The 26,324-nt window shown below is 42.2% G+C and overlaps 1 protein-coding gene across 1 annotated transcript; it reads right to left on the bottom strand.

Annotated features, from left to right (window-relative positions):
- Positions 1–1,802: 1,802 nt before the first annotated feature.
- On the bottom strand, positions 1,803–4,586 carry ASCL1 (achaete-scute family bHLH transcription factor 1). The gene is made up of 2 exons (XM_040415709.1): positions 3,039–4,586; positions 1,803–2,789 (listed from the first exon to the last, which is right to left on the bottom strand). Exon 1 carries the CDS (start codon positions 3,638–3,640, stop codon positions 3,053–3,055), a length of 588 nt encoding a protein of 195 aa, XP_040271643.1. The 5' UTR covers positions 3,641–4,586; the 3' UTR covers positions 1,803–2,789; positions 3,039–3,052.
- Between the last annotated feature and the right edge of the window lie 21,738 nt (positions 4,587–26,324).

Below are 26,324 nucleotides of genomic sequence, written 5' to 3'. Positions count from 1 at the left end.
GACGGATTATTAATTAATTAACTCAGTATAACAATATAGCAACTCCCAGTGATCTCTATGTGATACTTGCGAATTATTTAACAAATTGTTTGAGGGAAAAAAAGAAAAATGGCTAATAAAGAGTTTAGCGCAGAGATAGAAATATTCCATCTGAAGAATAGTCGCAGCCGTGTAACTGTGCGGCACACATAGGAGAAGCCCTTGATTTATGGAGTTTACAAATGCTAAGTGCACACTGTCAGGGGCTGCCTCAATAGCCTTCCCTGCTCCTAGAAGAAAGGGCTTTGTGTTGCTAAGCGATTAGAGCAGATATAATGAGATTTACCCCAATCCTGCTTTGCCCTTTCCTATTTTAAGGAAAATTGTGTGTTTTTGTGAATTTCTCAGTGTGTCTTACACAATGTTGCAAACAACAGCTTAACTTTGCTTTTACTTTAATGAGTCTGGATATTTACAATTCAAGAGGCAGCAACAGGGGAACACCTGTCTACACAGGGAAGAACCCCCCCCCCCACCCACCCCCCTTTTGTGGAGGATGAAACATTATCCTAATGTTATATTCATAGGCATAAATGACATGTTACACTTGCTTCCCCCCCCCCCCCTGCTCGCTACGCAAACTGACAAAAGGGAAAAGTAACCTGCCCTCCAGAAAAAAAATCTATACATGTGACAGTAACAAACCATCAGACAAATATCTGCATGGAGCAGAGAAGAAAAATCATTGGCCTCATGGCGTCCGATTCCTAATTTGTAAACTTAAGAAATGTGTGCGGACTATCCCTGCAAGCGCAATGGAACTGTGCTTCCTGAATGCATGAGGGCCTCTGTACAAATCTATGTAAATAAGAGGAATGGATGTACAAACAGAGCCAGGACAGATTTGGAGCTGTGTAGGGCATGCTGCCTCTGTGTCTTTTGTTGGGTTTTCTAAGCTGCATTTTGCGCTTTGCTTTCCGCTTGGCTTGGCGCACGCAAACTGAATTTGCAAGTAATTTAGGAAGAGAGCGAGTATCCAGGCAAAGAGAATAGGGCTATCATTCTAGTCACGTCCTTGCTAACTGACAACAAGCTACCCTGCCAAAAAAAAAAAAAAAAACAGCACCAATTTCTTTTTGAATCTTAGTAATTGGGCACTTTTACAGGCAGATCACGCTTTTTGGATAGAATGACATGCTTATAGATCAGTGTCTCTGATCTCGCTGCCTCCTCCTCCCTTTTAAGCTGTCTATTTCTTGAAAACAGCATGAGGAGATTTAGAAAAGTTGGATTTATTGAGAAGGGGGGGGGAGTCTATGATACCTTTGAGTTATTAAGGTCAAATCTAAAATTGTGCGTTATATCTAGATGATGTATCTATTATGCTGCGGGGTCTTGAAGGAGGGAGAAGGGGGTTGCGCTAAGTCTTCACTGGTTGGTATAGAGCGCCCTCTCCTCAGACCCTTTTTTTTTCTTTTAGCCATTCTTCCTTGGGTGCTGGTTTAAAGGACAATAAACCCATTAATCAATCCTTTTGCACAGCAGCCTTTTCATGTATGGGACGGCCAACAATTGGCCCCCATCTTTATTGTGTCTGTCTTAAATAGATACATCAGCCAGGACCTAGCCATCCATCCCTAAGCAGCATCCTGACTCTTTACAAAGGACTGGAGGACAGAATGAAACATAAAGGCAGATCACTGAATTTGTTTTTGTTTTTTTCATATAAAATATTTTATTATGAAACTATTGTGTAAAAAAAAAACACATTTGTTATGCAGGACCTTTGTAAGTTTGTAATAAAACAGTAAGAAAAGGCAGTGGTGTAAGGTTCCAAAAGGCAGCATCGAAACGAAGGACCACTATTTTGCTTGTTTGGACAATAGCTGCATAAACTTTGTTCACTGTGAACATTGTTTAAGAACACAATTAATACATTATCAAAAGTTTCTATAAAGTAAGACACGTCGGTGCGCGGTGCTTAAGTACATCCGGAGGAATTCCAACCCCACCTTAAAGGAGTGTCCTTTCACAAAACCACATACAAAATGGCAGTTGCAAGGTAATTATAGCAGGGACGGGCAGCCTTGGCATCCCCAGCTGATGCTAAACTACATACCCCCATGATGGGGATGCAATTCACCAGCAGCCAGAGCTCCCCAGGGTGACTATCGCTGAAATATATAGACTACAAGTCTAAATATGCAGAGGTAATAAGCATTACATAATTAATGTATCAAGATATACACATTTGTAGAACATTTGTACAAAAACTTCTATAAATCTCTCTCTTATATACAAAAATAGCTTAATACATCCCTCACATGTGGGATAGATAGAAATAGATTTTTATAATAAAAAAAAAATCATAAAAAGATTGGAAGCATTTTAGATGAAAGTGGTATAAAAATAGTAGTAGAGGGTTCTCAAAGGGTTCTTTGAATATCAGCATAGGTTGAATGCAACAAACTCCACAATTCAAGATCCTGGAACTGAGAACATCCTTGAACACAGGACAGGTCTGTCTCTGAAGGGCTTGAGATGAGATTTTTATTTTTTTGTTGGGGGGGTGGGGAAGCCCCTGACTTGTTCTTGGGATCATTCAGGCCAGAAAGTCTCTTGGTTGTGTGAGTTGGATGGTGTAGGCTCCACCACCCATGTCCCACCACAGGTCTGAGTCTCTGTTAGTCCTGTAGACCCAGCTGGAGTGCAATGTAGTGCTTCAGTGTTCTTGGAGGGGCTGGTAGCTCCCATGTGCTTCACTTTCTCTTTCTGAGCAGAAAGTTGAACTTGTCATCTGAGCAACAGTCCTGAAATACAAAGAAGGTGATCAGTTACTCATTCAGACACTGGCAGGAGGAAACATCAAAGCATGGTTACACATTAACATCTTTATTGTCCTGGCGGTGTCTACCCTGACACGACATGAGAATGGGGACAGTCTACTACAAAACCTTTGGGACATCTAGACAAGTTAGTGTAAGGATGATGGTACAAAGTGTACAAGGTAGTCTGATTCTCAAGTGCCAAGGAGGGGAATGAGGGAGAAGACAACTCACCTGCTCCTTAAAGCTCAGAACCAGGTGGTGAAGTCTAGCAGGTCTTGTTCCTCCGGACTCAGGGGATCATATGAACCTTCATCGGAGGAGTAGGAGGAGACAGGAGACCCTGCCATAGAGTTCATGTCATGCCCATAGTTGGGTGAGATGGTGGGTGACAGCACCCCGGACTGGAAGGCAGCGCTGACAGCGTCATGTTCATCCAGCAGCTGCTGCAGCGCCCTGATGTACTCCACCGCCGAGCGCAGCGTCTCCACTTTGCTCATCTTCTTGTTGGCAGCGCCGTTGGGCACATGCTCCCGTAGGGTGGCAAAGCCCAGGTTGACCAGCTTGACTCTGTTCCTCTCGCGCTCGTTTCTCCGGGCTACCGCCGCCGGCTGCTGTTGGGGCAGACTGTAGCCAAAGCCGTTGAAGTTGAGCCTTCTCTTGCACCTCATAAGCTCCGGGGAGGACGAGAGCTGCCTCTTCACCTGCTTTGGCAGGGACTTGGCGCCGGGCTGCCCTGGGTCTCCCGGACTGAGCGGCAAGCTCTGGGCATAGTAGCAGGCTGGCTGCAGGAAGGGCTGGCTGGAGCCAATCTCTGCCTTGGCAGTGGCGTCCATGTGGCTGGCAGTGAGTGTCCGGGCAGCGGGGGAGACTCGTGTCACTCGCGTGTGTGTCGGGCAGCTCCGTGCCGCACGTTCCCTGGATCAGCGCTCAGTACTGGGGTCGCCCGGACGCCGCCGCCTTTTGAATGGGCACAAGCTGGACGTGCGCGCCTGGCCCCGCCCCTCTCCCCAGGCTCCATTCTAGGCGCTCTGTTGTTCCAGTGCGTGCGCCTGACGCGTGCCGCTCCGAGTCCTGAATAAACAGCTCACTGACACTGAGGGACGGGGCAGACGCTGCCAGCTGTACCACTCACTGCAGGCGCCTCTGCACCAACCTGGCATTATACCACATATCCACCTGGCATCATACCACATATCCACCTGTCATGTAACCAGGCCACGACCCCGACACTGCCCGCTGTGCCGTACTGAGCCTTACCAGCGGGGAGAGGCGCAGAGAGGGACTGGTACACTGCCAACTGTACCACCAAGGGCAGCCTCACAGGAACCTGTCCCGCCAGGGGGCTGTCATTACAGAACCAGTCACTGAAGCCACCAAACTTCCGAGCCCTCACTTCAGACTGCCGCGCCTGTCATGCCAGCCTCATACCTGACAATGGAATTCCCTCATATATCAGGCGCCTGTCTATCACTATACCCATAACTTGCCATGTCCAACCCCAACATGCCAGGCTTCAACGAACTTTACAACCTGCAGCCTCCTACCATAAGCAGTGGCACCTTGTCATTACTACATAGGCACCTGTCATATCACCATGTATAGCCATATTACACCCAGTCATTACCACATAGGCACCTGTCATATCACCATGTATATCCATATTACACCCAGTCAGTATTACCACATAGGCACCTGTCATATCACCATGTATATCCATATTACACCCTGTCATTACCACATAGGCACCTGTCATATCACCATGTATATCCATATTACACCCTGTCATTACCACATAGGCACCTGTCATATCACCATGTATATCCATATTACACCCAGTCATTACCACATAGGCACCTGTCATATCACCATGTATATCCATATTACACCCAGTCATTAGCACATAGGAACCTGTAATATCACCATGTATATCCATATTACACCCAGTCATTACCACATAGGAACCTGTAATATCACCATGTATAGCCATATTACACCCAGTCATTACCACATAGGCACCTGTCATATCACCATGTATATCCATATTACACCCAGTCATTACCACATAGGCACCTGTCATATCACCATGTATATCCATATTACACCCAGTCATTACCACATAGGCACCTGTCATATCACCATGTATATCCATATTACACCCTGTCATTACCACATAGGCACCTGTCATATCACCATGTATATCCATATTACACCCAGTCATTACCACATAGGCACCTGTCATATCACCATGTATATCCATATTACACCCAGTCATTAGCACATAGGAACCTGTAATATCACCATGTATATCCATATTACACCCAGTCATTACCACATAGGAACCTGTAATATCACCATGTATAGCCATATTACACCCAGTCATTACCACATAGGCACCTGTCATATCACCATGTATATCCATATTACACCCAGTCATTACCACATAGGCACCTGTCATATCACCATGTATATCCATATTACACCCAGTCATTACCACATAGGCACCTGTCATATCACCATGTATATCCATATTACACCCTGTCATTACCACATAGGCACCTGTCATATCACCATGTATATCCATATTACACCCAGTCATTACCACATAGGCACCTGTCATATCACCATGTATATCCATATTACACCCAGTCATTAGCACATAGGAACCTGTAATATCACCATGTATATCCATATTACACCCAGTCATTACCACATAGGAACCTGTAATATCACCATGTATAGCCATATTACACCCAGTCATTACCACATAGGCACCTGTCATATCACCATGTATATCCATATTACACCCAGTCATTACCACATAGGCACCTGTCATATCACCATGTATATCCATATTACACCCAGTCATTACCACATAGGCACCTGTCATATCACCATGTATATCCATATTACACCCTGTCATTACCACATAGGCACCTGTCATATCACCATGTATATCCATATTACACCCAGTCATTACCACATAGGCACCTGTCATATCACCATGTATATCCATATTACACCCAGTCATTAGCACATAGGAACCTGTAATATCACCATGTATATCCATATTACACCCAGTCATTACCACATAGGAACCTGTAATATCACCATGTATAGCCATATTACACCCAGTCATTACCACATAGGCACCTGTCATATCACCATGTATATCCATATTACACCCAGTCATTACCACATAGGCACCTGTCATATCACCATGTATATCCATATTACACCCAGTCATTACCACATAGGCACCTGTCATATCACCATGTATATCCATATTACACCCTGTCATTACCACATAGGCACCTGTCATATCACCATGTATATCCATATTACACCCAGTCATTACCACATAGGCACCTGTCATATCACCATGTATATCCATATTACACCCAGTCATTAGCACATAGGAACCTGTAATATCACCATGTATATCCATATTACACCCAGTCATTACCACATAGGAACCTGTAATATCACCATGTATATCCATATTACACCCTGTAAGTATTACCACATAGGAACCTGTAATATCACCATGTATATCCATATTACACCCTGTAAGTATTACCACATAGGCACCTGTCATATGATCATATCACCATGTATAGCCATATTACACTGTGTCAGTCATTAGCCCATAGGCATCTGTCATATCACCATGTATATCCATATTACACCCTGTAAGTATTACCACATAGGCACCTGTCATATCACCATGTATATCCATATTACACCCAGTCATTAGCACATAGGAACCTGTCATATCACCATGTATATCCATATTACACCCTGTCAGTATTACCACATAGGCACCTGTCATATGATCATATCACCATGTATATCCATATTACACCCAGTCATTACCACATAGACACCTGTCATATCACCATGTATATCCATATTACATCCAGTTAGTATTATCACATAGGCACCTGTCATATCACCATGCCTATCCATATTGCACCCTGTCAGTATTACCACATAGGCACCTGTCATATCACCATGTATATCCATATTACACCCAGTCAGTATTACCACATAGGCACCTGTCATATCACCATGCCTATCCATATTGCACCCTGTCAGTATTACCACATAGGCACCTGTCATATCACCATGCCTATCCATATTACACCCTGTAAGTATTACCACATAGGCATCTGTCATATCACCATGCCTATCCATATTGCACCCTGTCAGTCATTACCACATAGGCATATGTCATATCACCATGCCTATCCATATTACACCCTGTAAGTATTACCACATAGGCACCTGTCATATCACCATGCCTATCCATATTGCACCGTGTCAGTCATTACCAAATAGGTACCTGTCATATTACCATGCCTATCCATATTACACCCTGTCAGTATTACCACATAGGCACCTGTCATATTACCATGCCTATCCATATTGCACTGTGTCAGTATTACCATATATCATTATTTACAAATAGTCTTTTGGACTAATAATTGCCTTATTTTTAAAAATGCCTCAATGCCCGTGCCAATGTAACTGGCAAAACATGTCTGCGGGCAGAGTTTAAGGGATTTTAGGTATAAAGGTGCAGCATTCTATAGATTATAAGTGGTGGCCTAAACTTTATAGTAGCAGCGCACAGCAACCAGCCTGCCACAGCCCATTGCTACAATAGGAGCGCTGTGCCATTATATCTGACTAATGAGAAAAAAGAATGCAACATAACTGAGAGTTTTAAACCTATTTATTAGGTCTTAAAGGGAACCTGTCACCGGGATTTTGTGTATAGAGCTGAGGACATGGGTTGCTAGATGGCCGCTAGCACATCCGCAATACCCAGTCCCCATAGCTCTGTGTGCTTTTATTGTGTAAAAATACTGATTTGATACATATGCAAATTAACCTGAGATGAGTCCTCTAGGTGAGAGGAGTCAGGGACAGGACTCATCTCAGGTTAATTTGCATATGTATCAAAACGTTTTTTTTACACAATAAAAGCACACAGAGCTATGGGGACTGGGTATTGCGGATGTGCTAGCGGCCATCTAGCAACCCATGTCCTCAGCTCTATACACAAAATCCCGGTGACAGGTTCCCTTTAAAAGACATTTTCTATATTATGTATTAAAAGTTACGTCTTAGCAATAACAAACAAGAGGCATATGTAAAAATAAGGCAATTATTAGTCCAAAAGACTATTTGTAAATAATAATATAAAGTGCCTGTATGTATGCCCTGGATCTACTTTTGTAGCAGTATATAGGCACCTGTCATATTACATCCTGTAAGTCATTATTAGGTAAAGTGGTATTACCATGCCCAGATTCATATTATGCCTATTAGTTGTCACTACCATGCTCCTACCATGTGCTGCAGCCTCTCACTATAATGACCAACTTATTAGTGTAGTGCCCTCCTAATACCAATGAATGCAACACACCAGTACCATGCCCATACCAAGTACTATGAGTTAGCATTACAATTTATATACTGTACCTGGTACTCCAACAGCCCGGTTTATCAAGCTACTTATAACTGCCTCTCACACCACCCACACACTTTTCATTGCACCAGTGTATGACAGTGTACTGAGTATCAATACCAGCCCCCATCCACTTATCAATATAATGTACATAGTATCAATAATAGCCCCCTCATTCTAATCAATACAGTGTACTGACTATCAATAACATCCCCCCATCCATTTATCAATATAATGTACATAGTATCAATACCAGCCCCCATTCTAATCAATACAGTGTACTGACTATCAATAACAGCCCCCCATCCATTTATCAATATAATGTACATAGTATCAATACCAGCCCCCCATTATAATCAATACAGTGTACTGACTATCAATAACAGCCCCCCATTCTAATCAATACAGTGTACTGACTATCAATGACAGCCCCCCATCCATTTATCAATATAATGTACATAGTATCAATACCAGTCCCCCATTCTAATCAATACAGTGTACTGACTATCAATAACAGCCCCCCATCCATTTATCAATATAATGTACTTAGTATCAATACCAGCCCCATTCTAATCAATACAGTGTACTGACTATCAATAACAGCCCCCCATCCATTTATCAATATAATGTACATAGTATCAATACCAGTCCCCCATTCTAATCAATACAGTGTACTGACTATCAATACCAGCCCCCATCCATTTATCAATATAATGTACATAGTATAAATACCAGTCCCCCATTCTAATCAATTCAGTTTACTGACTATCAATAACAGCCCCCCATCCATTTATCAATATAATGTACTTAGTATCAATACCAGCCCCCCATTCTAATCAATACAGTGTACTGACTATCAATTCCAGCCCCCCATTCTAATCAATACAGTGTACTGACTATCAATACCAGCCCCCATCCACTTATCAATATAATGTTCTGACTATCAATACCAGCCCCCCATTCTAATCAATACAGTGTACTGACTATCAATACCAGCCCCCCATTCTAATCAATACAGTGTACTGACTATCAATACCAGCCCCCATCCACTTATCAATATAATGTTCTGACTATCAATACCAGCTCCCATCCACTTATCAATATAATGTACTTAGTATCAATACCAGCCCCCATCCATTTATCAATATAATGTACTTAGTATCAATACCAGCCCCCACATTCTCATCAATATAATGTACATAGTATCAATACCAGCCCCCCCCCCATTCTCAGCAATATAATGTACTTAGTATCAATACCAGCCCCCATTCTAATCAATATAATGTACTTAGTATCAATACCAGCCCCCATCCACTTATCAATATAATGTACTTAGTATCAATACCAGCCCCCATCCACTTATCAATATAATGTACATAGTATCAATACCAGCCCCCCATCCTAATCAATATAATGTACTGAGTATCAATACCAGCCCCCCCCCCATTCTCATCAATATAATGTACTGAGTATCAATACCATCCCCCCAATTCTCTTATCAATGTAATTTAATGAGCTTCGATGTCAGCCCCCATTCTCATCCATTTATCAATATAATGTACATAGTATCAATACCAGCCCCCATTCTAATCAATACAGTGTACTGACTATCAATACCAGCCCCCATCCACTTATCAATATAATGTACATAGTATCAATACCAGTGCCCCATTCTAATCAATTCAGTTTACTGACTATCAATAACAGCCCCCCATCCATTTATCAATATAATGTACTTAGTATCAATACCAGCCCCCCATTCTAATCAATGTAATGTACTGAGTATTCATACTAGCCCCCCATCCTCTTATCAATATAATGTACTGAGTATCAGTTCCAGCCCCCTTCCCCCCAATTCTTTTATCAATATAATTAAATGAGCATCAATACCAGCCCCCATTCCCCTATCAATGTAATGTACTGAGTATCAATACCAGCCCCCCCCCCCCCATCCTCTTACTAATATGGTGTGCACTGCAGCATATTCCTTACGTATGCTTCATTTCCATCAGATAGCACCTAGTAAGCTGCTAGCCCCAGTCACAATCCCATGTTTATCCCAGTATCAGATTGTTGTTATTTTGTGTATCGGGGAAACCCGCTTCTGTATTGTCCTCACCTGACTCCTGGTAACAGCAATCCAGTGTTCACAGAAGTTGTCACTGTGTGCGATAGCAGTGATATACTACAGGGAAGTATGTATACCATTAGCGTGGCACATATAGGGGAATGATATCACTGCTATGGAGAACACAGAATCTGCTGTACACCTATCATACATATCAGCACTGGAATAGTACTACAAGTCCCAGCCCATCTGTAATGCAAACTCTTGAAGCAAACAGCCACTTGTTCTTAGTTTGGAATATATTCATATCCAGAGGTCGCCACAGGTAACATGGAGTTGAAAATGTGATGATGTATGACCTGTGCCCTATGCACCTGTCAACTCCACAGTGCCTAGATAGATTATGGGGCAAGGGTGGAGGTATAAAGGCGCTGCCGGCCCATTAGTCACACAGCGATCTGTGATCAAGCGGCCCGAGTGCTGGCAGTGCCGCCAGTCTGAGCAGCATATCTAGATAGGACCTCACTTATCAGGAGATCACCCTGTGCCTGACCATGAGGTGTCAGTCTGATGGGGTAGTAACCCCCCCCCCCCTACCGCATGTCACACAGGAACAGTCCAGGGATTAACCCCTGCACTGCCAGCACGTCATTCAGAGGAAGGGACCTCTAAATACATGTTCCAGGCAGACTATTTACCTGGTGTATGCTAAATGCATCTATCTATCTATCTATCTATCTATCTATGATATGATATGATATGATTTATTTCCAAACAATGTCGATTTCTGCACCAGATTTTCCCATATATGCAACAAATTTGCATTTGACATGATATTGCTTAATATAGAGTTCTTGCAGAAGGAGATTACATCCATACAAGATGCTCTACAGAAAGTTACAGTGGCATTGAAGGAATTAATGTCAGCTGAAGATTATGCTTTATATATTGCGTCTTGTTCACCACACTTTGATAAATTAAGAAGTGAATTGCAAGACAAAAAACGTCAAAAATGGTGACGCGACATGGAGGACTATAAACGAGGTTTTGTATACGTATGGCAACGTGATCCTAGGAGCTCTAGAACTGGTGATAGAGGACAGACCCGAGAGTGATCCCTCAATTCCACGTATCCCTTTCATTTCCAGCTTTTCGACTGACAGCTCACAAATTGCGGGCGTCATTCGGAGACACTGGAAGTTGATTGGGAATAGTTTCCCCCTTGTCGCTGAATTCCAAACTCCCCCTTTATTCTCCTATCGGAGAGGGGGGAATTTGAGTGACAGATTGATAAGGGCAGACGTGGGTAGCACCAGGGCGAGTGTGAGAACAATGTGTGGCTCCACTCGCACTGGTTGCTACCCCTGTTACCACTGCATAAATTGTAAACTAATGATCAAAGGAGATACATTTTTCAATCCGGCATCGAATGGGATGATGAAAATCACACAATTTCTGACCTGTGATTCATCCTACGTGGTCTACCAGCTTACCTGCCCATGTGGGAAGTGGTATGTTGGTGAGACCACGTGGGATGTAAAAACACGGTTGAACCAACACCGTTATTCTATTAGGAAAGAAAAATTAGATCTACCCGTGTCTAAACATTTTAAGGAAGCGGGACACACCCAGAACGATTTGAGATTCCGCATTTTGGAGCAAATTGAACTAGGGAGACGGGGGGGAGACCGACAAGCTCGCCTTAAAAAACGAGAATTATATTGGATCTACACGTTGAAAACGTTGAGACCCAATGGGCTTAATGTGGACTTTAAGGTGTGACTAGTTTATTCTTTACTGTTCACAACTAGTGTCTCTTCGGTGTGATTGCTGTAATCCGATTTCTTGCTGTGGGTCTAAAGCACATGTACATACACATACATATTTATATGTTTAATCAAGTGTATCTGTTTATGAGAATCATGCTAAAATATTCTCTTTTGTTTTTAGGTTCTCTCCAACTCTACTGCCGTGATTGGGGCTCTGTATGACACGACATATATCGTGATTGCAATTGGTCATTCCTGTTCTGCCTATTTCTGTTATATATAATATATTTAGTTTTTGATATATCGTCTATGCGTGTTGTTGTCCATTACGCATCGGAGGTCCACCCTTCCAGTCTCTATACATCTATATTTTTTGACATTTTTTGATATTTGGATTCATTTTTCCTTTTTTTCCCTTTTTTTGACATTCTTGTGAATGTGAGAGATGGTGGCGCCCCCTGATGAGGGATTGATGATAGTCCGTGGGCACTTCCCGGTGACGTTCATCTCTCCCTCCTATACTGATGGCTCTTACTTTGATCCATCACTATTGGGTGATGCACCATCTCGCCAATTTTTGTATTCAATTGCGATCGCAGTGGTGCTCGGCGCTGTGCCCAGCGGTCTCACGGACTCTGTCCTGTGGACCGGTGGTCAGCATCGCCGATGCTCCTTTCTGATCGTATGATCTGCTACCAGCGTTCATTTATATTACTTTGTTATTACCTGTTTCTATGACTACGCTAGTGTAGTGATTGCTGGGCGGCACCGAGCACTTACCGGACATGCGCACATTACATGTGAGACCGCTATGGCCATTTTGGTATAGGCTGTTTTTCCATCTTTAGCCATCGCGGCTATCACGAGACTTACTGTTCTCGCGCATGCGCAGTGTGAGAACCGGGACGCCACCGCACACGATCCATGCAGCATACAGTTCCCCACCGGACAGTGAGTTTTTTAATTGACTATTAGCACTATCACCTGCACCAATTATGTTTTCTTTCACAGTAAACAGGATACAGTATATTTATGCTCTATTATCTTTTATGCACCATGTTTGCCAGATATTGGCGCTTTAATACATGTATAGTTTGTAATCACTCTCAGATTATAAGATATATATTTATACTACAATTTATATTTATACTACAAGGTATTTGATTGATGCTAATGTATTGTGGATTGACATCCCTATTTAAATCACGTTTGTGTCACATGTGCACTATGCTTGACAAAGACAGCAACAAGCTGTCGAAACGTCGCTTGACTTTGGGTCCAATAAACCACCGTTTGCCTTTGATTTCCTGGAGTGCTGCTGGTTATTTTTTTACTTCTATCTATCTATCTATCTATCTATCTATCTATCTTTACATACTGCAATGACTAATATCTCTGTCTATATAAAGATGGATGGACAGACAGATAGATATTGGCTGGTCTATGAACATTGCATGATACTTTGTAGTTGGCCATACACCTGAGCTGCTACTGTCAGTAGTATCATGGTACAACTATATTCTAGTTATACTGTAAATGAATGTTTCCTACATTGCTTGAATACAGATGATTATAGAGCACATACATTATATCTCCTAGTGATCAATGCCTTCTCAGCATACAGAGTAGCACTTGACGATTTGTATGCAGGTGGTACCTATTTTATTAAGTATATATATATAAAAATTTTTGCAAATAATTGAAATCATCTTGCCATCATGCTCAATCTAGAGGGGGCTACACAGTTTAGATGAAACTCAAAGATGCATTAAAGGGGTTGTTTAGAGAAGAATGCTTTGCGTACTGTAGGGGTCGCAACTGTATGCCACCAATGTCTGTGATGAGATACCAATATACTGTATATTAGTCACACTGAGAAACATCAGATAACTGATGAAAAATGGATTAGACAATGTTGGATGTTTTGGATCTCTAGCTGGCCCAGCCATAAACTTTAAAGGGGTTCTACAGTTTTTTTAACCTGCTGATCTATCCTCTGGATAGATCATTAGCATCTGACACCCGGGACCCCCACCGATCAGCTGTTTGAGAAGGCAGCGGCGCTCCAGTAGCGCCGCGGCCTTCTCACTGTTTTCCGCTGGCCCAGTGACGTCACGACTAGTATCAACTCGCCTTGGCGGGGCTAAGCTCCATTCAAGTGAACAGAGCTTAGTCCCGCCCAGGCCATTAATACAAATCGTGACGTCACTGGGCCTGCGGTAAATAGTGAGAAGGCCGCGGCACTCCATGTAATGAACGAAAGCAGGAGATGGATCTGTGGGGGAAAGATTTATCAATATATTTTTGGCGGTTGCCTGATAAATACATTGATAAATATGGTGTTCACAATGAGCGCCATATTTCTGAAGCACCTCTTCCAGTTTACTCACAAATTATTGCCCTTAGCTTCGTCATAAAAGGTGAACACAGGGAAGTAGTATGGGTAGTGGGCAGCATAGTGGGCAGTGGCTACCTTTTATTTTTTTATTCATTAAAAAATTGACTCTTTAGGGTGAACGCATGTAGCAACATATACAAAATAAGCAATTTCTAACAATGGTTTTTGGTGCGGATTTGATGCAGTTTTGCAGCAGATATTACCCTTCTTTGGAAAAGGGCAAAACTGCAAACAATCAACAATTTCTGCACAGAAAAAAAGGCAGTGTACATGAGATTTATGTAATCTCATACATTTTGCTGTTACTGTACTATGCTGAGGTTTTTCCGGATGGGAATCCGTGCAGAAAAAACACACATGTGCAGGTGGTGGCCTTATAGTGCTGACCACCTAAATTCTGCCCTCAGGTGCCTAGTAGCAAATACAGCTCTGCATTAGCCACCAGACTTTACTGCACTGCATACGTGGCTTAAAGGGTAATTCCCATCAGAGACCACCTCGCCAAGTGGGATAGGGGCTGGGAGACTCAATATCTATCTATGTCTTCACCATATTTTTTAAATGCCAGACAACCCCTTTAACTTTACTGGGAGTTGTGTAGCTGCAGGCAGCTAGAGGCATATCATTTTAAAGGGAATGCCTAGACAGAAACAGCTCCATTCATGTCCCCAGGATTTGTCTCATCCCCTCTTGTTTATGAATGTGGTGGCACTCTGCTGGCTTTGCTAATGTTTTTCCAGTTTTTAAGAAGATACTCTACTGGAGTGGAACTATGCTGGTACTTTTAATGGGGTTACTCGAGAGTTGTAGCTAAGGTTTTTTTTTTTTTATCTGAGGCAAAGATTTCATTTGCCAACGTAACGCAATATCTAAGTCTCCTGGTGAAGGTACTGTACTTAGCATCCAGCAGCAGCGGCATGTTCCCTTTAGGGTGGGATCTATATAGACAGAAAATCTTGAGTGATGGTTGTACCTTATTGATATCTCAGTCAGATCCCTCTGTTTATAGGTAGGGATCCCAGATGGAGGATTCCCATGGATGTTTTATGCTATAACTTTGGAAAAAGTCCTTTAATCCTGATAACCAAATAATAACAATATAATCAGTTTTTAACTTTTTTTGTGTGAACCGGACTGTAGTATTTTAATGCAGTTTTTCCATTCTGCCACGGTAGGCATTTTTATTTCCAGCAAATCATGTTCAGCACAATTGTTCTTATTGTATTTAGAACCTCCAAAAATGAAGCGTTGAGCAGGACTTGTGGGGACAATTGTACCTCATTTTACCAGCCAGGGGTGATCCTTTTTTTTTCTTCTAGTTAATCCTGAACTGTCACAATTTTATTAGCTTAGCACCCCCCTTACCAGCTACTCTCTGCAGTCCTTTTGATGTCCGTATAGACGGCTAAGCTGTGTGTTTTTTCTCCTCTTTCTTAAAGAGCCATTTACATTAAATACCTTTTCTTGAGGTCGCCGAATAAAGTCGTTCATCGCTACACAACTCGGATCCATTAGGAGCGCCTGTACATTTGTTACACATCATTTTGTTACAGTAGAAGCGGCCTGAGTTTTAGGACAGAATCTTTTTTCTACCAGGAGGAGAGAAAATAAAATACGGGTCTTTCATGGTAAACAAATCCAGCTGATTCTCTCCACACAACACATGAATAGCTGGAAGAAAGTTCCAATAAATGGTGCATTTTTTTCTTTCTCTGCTGGGTATAGCATTCAAGATCAGGGCTGTATTCAAGATGCAGTCCATTTTTTGCTCAGCAAGAGAGTTTAGAAAAGAAGCGTGGGGTCTATTCACAGGCCTCTTCCCCCTTTCACAATTGCCTGGCTGTATGAAACCTATCTTCCATGCCTTGTCAGACTATTTCTGCAGACCAATTAATGCTTTGTTGCAAGCCTTCCTTTTCTAAATCTTTGAGCACCAAGAAAGGACTCTCTTGAGTCCCCCCTACCCCCTCCTTATTTTGACTATTTCAGTCATTACCCTGTGTAATAATTAATATGACAACTGGACGCTGTAGTTTGTATAGAAACACCTCAGCTACAGGAGAAGGGATGCAGTGGGTGGCATCAAAAGTCTCCATCAGACAAGCCTCTATGTGTAATCATTTTCTTTTATTGATCTTGCACAGATTGCACTTGGGTGTATTGAGGATAAAAATAAACTGAAGTGAAGATGTTTTAACATGAAAATGTTTGTAGAAGTAAAGGTCACCCGGATATTGAATATCCAACAGCTTTCAGGACAATTAATACAAGTTAGCTTGAATTGATCAAGTTTAGGTAAGTAATAAGGCTTATGTATACAACAGATGGTGCCTAGGCAAGAATATTATACAGGCTCCTAGACCTTAAGAAGGTATTCCAGTTGTGATCCACAAGATGGATGGGAATCTTAAAGTGGTTGTCCGGGTTCAGAGCTGAACCCTGGACATGTCTCCTTTTTCACCCAGGTAGCCCCTCTGAGATGAGCATTGAAGCATTTCATGCTCTGATGCCCTCCCTTGTGCTGAATCGTGCAGGGCAAGGGCTTTTTCATTGCATCCGGTGAAGTACCCGGTCTCTGCTAGGTGGAGGCTTCCACCTAGCAGTGAGCCCAGTGACGTCACTGGAACTAATGGGTGAGCTTTAGCTCTGCCCTAGCCTGTAAAACAAAAGCCCTCCCATTAGTGCCGGTGTCGTCACCGGGAACACCGCTAGGCAGAAGCATCCTCCTAGCTGTGTAGAAATATAAACAAAACAGCCCTTGTCCTGTGCGATACAGTGCAGGGCAAGGGAGAGCATTGGACATGAAATGCTCCGATGCTCATATTAGAGGGGCTGTCTGGGTGAAAAAGGGGATATGTCCAGGTTCAGCTCTGAACCCGGACAACTCCTTTAACGCTGGGAGAATGTGGACCACGTACTTGGTGGGTCCTTCTAAAGTGAACAGAGTGGCAGGTCAACATCTGCACTGTCTCTCTGTGGGGCTCTATGAGAAAGCCAAGTACAGCACTGAGCTATTTCTGGAACACTCATAGAGAAGAATGGTACAGCAAGAGTAGCAGTGCACATGCCTGACCTGTTTCTCTGTTCCTTTTGGAGGGGGCCCTATGGGATAGGGGACCCACATTCTCATGATCAAACTCCCAACAATCTAGTTATCTCCTATCCTGTGGATAGCGTATAGCTTGCTAAAATGGAATACCCCTTCAGCTCAGAATATTACCCCCTCCGCAAGGTTACTGCACACAGTTTTTTTTTCCAAAAAAATGCCACTTTTTTGTCTGTATTTTCTCTTAGACCAAAAAAACGCCACAACTAGGTGACATAGTTGGGTATTTTTGGATAAGCTGATTTTTATGTATAGCTAGCGTTAAGAGACTGTCCCCTATAAAGAAACCTCTTTCCACATGCCTCATAGGCTTAGGTAGCTTTTTATTCACCTGGGGCAGTGATTCAGCTCACTGCCCTAGTCATGTAGATAAACAAATTAGACAAGGCAGAGTAAACTGTTGGTGAACCCATGCCTCTGTGGTGTTTTACAGTAAAAAGGAGTTGTTTGTAATAAGGAAGCCTGTAGGGATTTCATGCTGCTCTTGGTTAGTTTAAGTCTCCTGATGGGTTCCCTTTAAAAAATGTTATCAAATGATGTATTATTTAGTTAACTTGGTGTCGATAAAGCATTTTTAATTCATTATAACCATTTAGAGTATGGCCATGTGGTTGGGATGTGGCTGCCATGTGGCTGCCATGCGGCCAAGTAGCTGTACCAGATGTAACAGGATATTAACTAATTAGAACTGAGTTGTAATTACACATTGATCAGCATATCCAAAATCCATGTCTCATTGGTTTACTAAACACATATAATGGGGCTCCTGTGACCCAAAGCCAGGTCTTTGACTATGCACCATCTATAATATTGTCTTCTTTGTGGCAGAGGAGTCTTTGGCCCCCCTCAGGAACCAGAGCACAGGTCTGACTGCTACCTCTGCACCGCCATTGTTTCACCTCTAATCATGATTACCACCAACACTTAAATGTTGTAATATGTTCAAAAACATTTTGATATGTGTTAAATGATTTTGGCTGATGGCACCTGATCATTTTGGTACCATACATGAAGCCATGTAATCAGTGTCTTGATCAACTGTCTAGTGTTATGTCTATGGTCAGATTTATTGAATGGACAGTGGATAAAACCTCTTGGAGATGTCTGGACATTCCTGCTTGGGTTTTATCAGTTATGTGTGCGTCTAGTCTAGCAGGCAGAAAGCCAAGGAACTCAATATCCTTTCTTCAAGGAGTAGCCCAGGTGTTTGTTTACTGTTTTTTACTACCTTGTTCTTCCACCTCCTTAAGAACTGGAGATTGCTTTTAGACACAGCAGTCAGTGGCTGAGGCCAGTCGTGTGTCTCCATTGTGTGGTCATATGTTCCCTGTCCATCATCTCCCTAGATCCACAGGAGACCCACCCTTCTCCTCAAAGTACTGAGCACACAGGGAAAAAGACACTTCTGATCCATAAATCATTTCTCTCCTCTCTTTTAACCCCGTATGTCAACGAATAATGGATAAATATTGACTCATTGCGCTGGAAAGGAACTGTATAGAAATAATACTTAACCTCTGTACTTTGGGCTGAGGTCCTTCAGGTGGTTTCAAGTGTTAACCCCTTCTCTGCTTTTCTGGAAATCTATGCAAATAAATACCGTAGAAAAACCAAATCACTTACTGTACACCATTTTTGTAAATATGGGAGGCAATAAGTTAAATTATTAGATTATGAGTAACGATAAAAGAAATGAGACAAAGATAAATCATTTCAGAACTTTTTTCCACCTTTAATGTGACCTATAAACTGTACCACTCAGTTTATAGTGCACACCCTCTTATAAATGGGGATGTAGCTGTGTTCAGAATTAAGCAATCACATTAAAAAATCATGTTAAATAGGAGTCAGCATACACCTGCCATCATTTAAAGTGCCTCTGACTAACCCCAAATAAAGTTCAGCTGCTCTAGTTGGTCTTTCCTGAAACTTTCTTAGTCGTATCCCACAGCAAAAGCCATGGTCCACAGAGAGCTTCCAAAGCATCAGAGGGATCTCATTGTTAAAAGGTATCAGTCAGGAGAATGGCACAAAAGAATTTCCAAGGCATCAAGTGGAGAAAATATGGCACAACAGTGATATTACCAAGAACTGGACGTCTCTCCAAAATTGATGAAAAGACGAGAAGAAAACTGGTCTGGAAGGCTACCAAGAGGCCTACAGCAACTTTAAAGGAGCTGCAGGAATATCTGGCAAGTACTGGCTGTGTGGTACATGTGACAACAATCTCCTGTATTCTTCATATGTCTGGGCTATGGGGTAGATTGGCAAGACGAAAGCCTTTTCTTACGAAGAAAAACATCCAAGCCAGGCTACATTTTGCAAAAACACATCTGAAGTCTCTCAAAAGCATGTGGGAAAAGGTGTTATGGTCTGATGAAACCAAGGTTGAACTTTTTGGCCATAATTCCAAAAGATATGTTTGGCCCAAAAACAACACTGCACATCACCAAAAGAACACCATACCCACAGTGAAGCATGGTGCTGGCGGCATCATGCTTTGCGGCTGTTTTTCTTCAGCTGGAACTGGGGCCTTAGTTAAGATAGTGGGAATTATGAACAGTTCCAAATACCAGTCAATATTTGCACAAAACCTTCAGGCTTCTGCTAGAAAGCTGAACATGAAGAGGAACTTCATCTTTCAGCATGACAACGACCCAAAGCATACATCCAAATCAACAAAGGAATGGCTTCACCAGAAGAAGATTAAAGTTTTTGAATGGCCCAGCCAGAGCCCAGACCCGAATCCAATAAAAAAATCTGTGGGGTGATCTGAAGAGGGCTGTGCACAGGAGATGCCCTCACAATCTGACAGATTTGGAGTGTTTTTGCAAAGTAGAGTGGGCAAATCTTGCCAAGTCAAAATGTGCCATGCTGATAGACTCATACGCAAAAAGACTGAGTGCTGTAATAAAATCAAAAGGTGCTTCAACAAAGTATTAGTTTAAGGGTGTGCACACTTATGCAACCATATTATTTTATTTTTATATTTTTTCTTCCCTCTACCTAAAAGATTTCAGTTTGTTTTTGAGTTGTACAGTTTATAGGTCACATTAAAGGTGGAAAAAGTTCTGAAATGATTTATCTTTGTCTCATTTTTTTACATCACAGAAACCTGACATTTTAACAGGGGTCTGTAGACTTTTTTTTATATCCACTGTATATCCAGACACGACCACCATATATGTACCTTTTTTACCTATATTGTATTTTCAATTCTTACACTGAAATTGAGCATCTGTGGTGATTTACCTTAAAACCAAATAGCCAAATAATGGCTAATAAATTTGAATTTATAGTTTTTTATGGCCACTGAAATTGGCCTGGATAGAAGTGAGAGTAATTTGCTGCTTAAGCAATACACTCAGAAGTAGAAACCAGTTGTGACAGGCTGACACGTTCTTATTCTTTTATCATTAACCTCTTTACCCACAGAACATGAGACGGACAGGTGCTGCTTCCTGAGGTATAAACAAGAGGTTGACTTTCTAATCCCTCTTTTTTTTGTTTGTATTTGATGAGCATAGAGCACCCCCTAGGGGACAAAGATATATAACTCCAAGCACCTGCTATTAGGAAAGGCTTCCTGCTTTAAACACTGCAAAGACACAAGTCTTTGCTGATTCAGCTCTTAGTTTGCTACAGTATATCAGTTTTATAACTCAAGCTGTTTAGGTCTCAGGACACTGCTTACATAGGATGTGTCCACTTCTTAGCTAAGAGCAGTGTTAAAGTATGTATGAGTTTTCTGCCTCTAAGGCCTCATGGACACGACCGTTGTGTGTTTTGCGGTCCGCAAATTGCGGATCTGCAAAACACGGATGGCGTCCATGTGCGTTCCGCAATTTGCGGAATGGCACGGATAGCCATTGATATAACTGCCTATTCTTGTCCTCAAAACGGACAAGAATAGGACAGTTTATATTTTTTTTGCGGACCACGGAACGGAGCAACGGATGCGGACAGCACACAAAGTGCTGTCCGCATCTTTTGCGGCCCCATTGAAGTGAGTGGGTCCGCATCCAAGCCGCAAAAACTGCGGCTCGGATGCGGACCAAAACAACGGTCGTGTGCATGAGGCCTAAAAGTAAGAATAATCTCATTCACTGAGAGCAAAGGAAGACTTAAAACATAAAGGAGGACATTTATTAAGACTGCTGTATTAGGTGCCGATCTTTATCCCCCCCCCCCCCAATGGCAGCAGATGCACCACAATTATTAAAACGTGCACGCCACTTAATAATTGTAGCACATCTGTTTAGGTTTGTTGACCAAAATAGAAAGATACACCAGCAAGAGTAGATTTTTTCTATACTTTATGCCAGTTTCCTTCTGTAAATTATAATAAATGTTCCAGGCTGGCTATATCCGCCTCTATACCACCCACTGTGACTTTTTGACGCAAGTTTTCTAGCGTACAGTGGTAGTACAGAGTAGTATGCTCCAGCACCAGGTGAATGACCAAATCAAGCAGTATCGTCACAGATCCACATCCAAATAAAGATGAGAAAAGATCCAATGAGTAAATAAAATTACTTCTTTATCGGCTTTAAAGGGGTTCTGCAGTTCTTTTTAACTGATGATCTATTCGCTGGATAGATCATCAGCATCTGATCGGCGGGGGTCCGACACCCAGGAACAGCTTTCTGAGTAGACACAGTCGCTCTGTTTTCCTTAGGCCCAGAGACGTCACGACTAGTATCACTGGCCTGGGCGGGGCTAAGCTCCACTCACTTGATGGGGCTGAGCCCAGACCCAGGCCAGTGATACTAGTCGTAACGTCACTGCGCCTGAGGAAAACAGAGAGAAGGCTGCAGCACAACTGGATTGTCGCTGCTTTCTCAAACAGCTGATCGGCGGGGGTCACGGGTGTCGGACCCCCGCCTATCAGATGCTGATGATCTATGCAGAAGATAGATCATCAGTTAAAAAGAACTGCAGAACCCCTTTAATAATGGACTAAAATACATGAACGCAGTAGTCACTTATATGGGAAGATATCACCATTATCACCAGCTTTCCAAAATCATCCACATCTGTGGTATAATTGAATAATGAATAGACACTCCCTACACAAGAAATAAAATTACTAGCAAACAGTATATAATTAATTCAGCATGTGTAACTGTGAAAATACATAAGATGACTCCAATTTACAGCACTATACTTCATATAATGTTAATAATTCCTTGCGGTAGTTTACACTTGCTAGAAAGCAGGCGCTTCATGTCTCCTCCTCTATGAAAGAGCTCAACCCCATATGCAGTTGTGCATCTATACCCAGGGGAGCAGATCCTGTACTTGTGGCCCATTGCTAATGGCGATCCCCAGCAAAAATGCACACAGTTTAGGATGCCCGGAGCGGACCACAAGCACCACAAAAAGACATCCTACACAAGAAAGAAAAATGTGTGAATGTAAATAGTTATATGAAATAAACATTAATAAGGAAGGTGCACTACTGTGGATGAAAACAAACAATTCTGACTAAACCCTCAAACTGGTGTTAAAATTGAGAATTTAGCCAATATATCCTTATGAAGGACATATCTTAGCCTGAGCACCGCGCCAAGGTATCTCAAGTAGCTCGGGACCTAACGCTAACCTACCTGTGACGTATGTGCAATACCAGTTTGCTGTGAGTCGGACCTTATGCTCCTGTAATTTGCCCACTGGCTCTTGATATTGCCCATATGGCACAGGTAGGTTAGCGTTAGGTCCCGAGCTACTTGAGATACCTTGGCGCGGTGCTCGGGCTCAGATATGTCCTTCATATAAGGATGGTAAGGATGTCCTGTGTATTTCCGATCACCGCCGCGCGGTGAACACCGTACAACCCCTCAGATGAACACCGTAAAAAAAATAATTAAAAAAAACGGTTTCAAAAAAGCAATTTTTTGTCACCTTACATCACAAAAAGTGTAATAGCAAGCGATCAAAAAGTAATACGCACCCCAAAATTGTCACGTCCGTGACAACCTGCTCTATAAAAATACCACATGATCTAACCTGTCAGATGAATTTTGTAAATGACAAAAAATAAAATCGGTGCCAAAACAGCTATTTCTTGTTACCTTGCCTCACAAAAAGTGTAATATAGAGCAACCAAAAATCATATGTACTCTAAAATAGTACCAACAAAACTGCCACACTATCCCGTAGTTTCCAAAATGGGGTCACTTTTTTGGAGTTTCTACTCTAGGGGTGCATCAGGGGGGCTTTAAATGGGACATGGTGTCAAAAAACCAGTCCAGCAAAATCTGCCTTCCAAAAACTGTATGGCATTCCATTCCTTCTGTACCCTGCCGTGTGACCGTACAGTAGTTTACGACCACATATGGGGTGTTTCTGTAAACGACAGAATCAGGCCCATAAATATTGAGTTTTGTTTGGCTGTTAACCCTTGCTTTGTAACTGGAAAAAATTTAACCTAAAGGGTTAATGACGTTTGTAAAATCAGTTTTCAATACCTTGAGGGGTGTAGTTTGTAAAATGGGGTCAATTTTGAGTGGTTTCTATTATGTAAGCCTCACAAAGTGACTTCAGACCTGAACTGGTCCTGAAAAAGTGGGTTTTAGAAAAATTTCAAGATTTGCTTCTAAACTTCTAAGCCTTGTAACATCCCCAAAAAATAAAATGGCATTCCCAAAATGATCCAAACATAAAGTAGACATATTGGAAATGTAAAATAACTATTTTTGGAGGTATTACTATCTATTATAAAAGTAGAGAAATTGACATTTTGAAATTTTCAAAATTTTCAAAATTTTGATAAATTTGGTATTTTTTTAATAAATAAAAATGATTTTTTTTTTACTCCATTTTACCACTGTCATGAAGTACAATATGTGATGAAAAAACTATCTCAGAATCGCCTGGATAAGTAAAAGCGTTTTAAAGTTATTCACACATAAAGTGACACTGGTCAGATTTGCAAAAAATGGCCTGGTCCATAAGGTGAAATATGGCCGTCTCCTTAAGGAGTTAAGGGGATTGATATACCTGCTTCCACCAAATATTGATTGAGGCCTGCAATATACATGCTTCCGCAAAATACTGATTAATGGGTTTGATATACCTGCATACACAAAATACAGATTGAGGGGTGCGATATACCTGCTTCCAACAAATATTGATTCAGGTGTTCTATATACCTGCTTCCCCAAAATACTGATTAAGGGGTTCTATATACCTGCTTCTACAAAATACTGATTGAGAGGTGCGATATACCTGCTTCCACAAAATACAGATTGAGGGGATTGATATATCTGTTTCCACCAAATATTGATTGAGGCCTGCGATATACCTGCTTCCACAAAATACTGATTAAGGGGTTTGATATACCTGCTTCCACCATGTATTGATTGAGGCCTGTGAGATACCTGTTTCCACAAAATACTGATTAAGGGGCTTGATATACCTGCTTCCACAAAATACTGATTTAGGCCTGCGATATACCTGCTTCCACAAAATATTGATTAAGTGGTTTGATATACCTGTTTCCACAAAATATTGATTGAGGCCTGAGATATACCCGCTTCCACAAAATACTGATTAAAGGGTTTAATATACCTGCTTCCACAAAATATTGATTGAGGCCTGAGATATACCCGCTTCCACAAAATACTGATTAAGGGGATTGACATACCCGCTTCCACAAAATATTGATTGAGGCCTGTGAGATACCTGCTTCCACAAAATACTGATTAAGCGGTTTGATATACCTGCTTCCACTGAATATAGATTGAGGCCTGCGAGATACCTGCTTCCACAAAATACTGCTCTTCTCTAGGGACTTAGGCACAGGGTCATTTTGAAAATGACAGGCAGAGGAAGAGACAGACCGTTTCGCAGGCGTGGCATGGGTCGGGCAGGTGCACCAGGCTGGAGCCTAAGTGGGAAGTTGGAGAAGATGCGTGCGATTACTTCAAAGGACGCACCAGAGTTGGTTGAGTGGCTCATTCAGCCTTCCGCTTCTGCATCCTCCTCATCCTCTGTATCTGCACCCTCCTCACTCTCTGCTGTGTGCACCCCCAAAGACACCACCACCACCACCATATCCCGTCCACTTCAGTCAGAGGAATTATTTTCCCACCATTCCCATACCTTACCAATGCACAGCCATTCTTGACATCAGATGAAGAAGAGGTGGTAGCAACAGTCACCACCCAGCGATCTGACGACAGTACACAGATCAGCCCAAGGAGGGAGGTCCCCACTGTTGCTGCCTACTCCGAGATCTCAAATGTCAGTGGTGATGAAGGTGACGATGATGATGTGTCGATGGATGTCACGTGGGTGCCCACAAGAGAGGAAGAGGAGGGGAGTTCAGAGGGAGATACGGATTAGCAGAGAGGTAGGAGAAGCAGGCAGAGCTCGCAGGGCACAGGAGGCAAAAAGCATCTGGAGCAAGCCATTCACCATGCACGGTCACTTCTGGTGCTCCCAGGACGCCGGCACATGGCTCTGCAGTGTGGGCTTTTTGTAATGTGTCAGCTGCTGACAATACAGGGAGTGCAGAATTATTAGGCAAGTTGTATTTTCGAGGATTAATTTTATTATTGAACAACAACCATGTTCTCAATGAACCCAAAAAACTCATTAATATCAAAGCTGAATATTTTTGGAAGTAGTTTTTAGTTTGTTTTTAGTTTTAGCTATTTTAGGGGGATATCTGTGTGTGCAGGTGACTATTACTGTGCA

Source organism: Bufo bufo, chromosome 1 (genome assembly GCF_905171765.1).
Source record: "Bufo bufo chromosome 1, aBufBuf1.1, whole genome shotgun sequence".
NCBI classification, from domain to species: Eukaryota; Metazoa; Chordata; class Amphibia; order Anura; family Bufonidae; genus Bufo; species Bufo bufo.
Note: the sequence above shows the minus strand (reverse complement) of the source record. Positions and strands in the feature narration are given on the sequence as shown.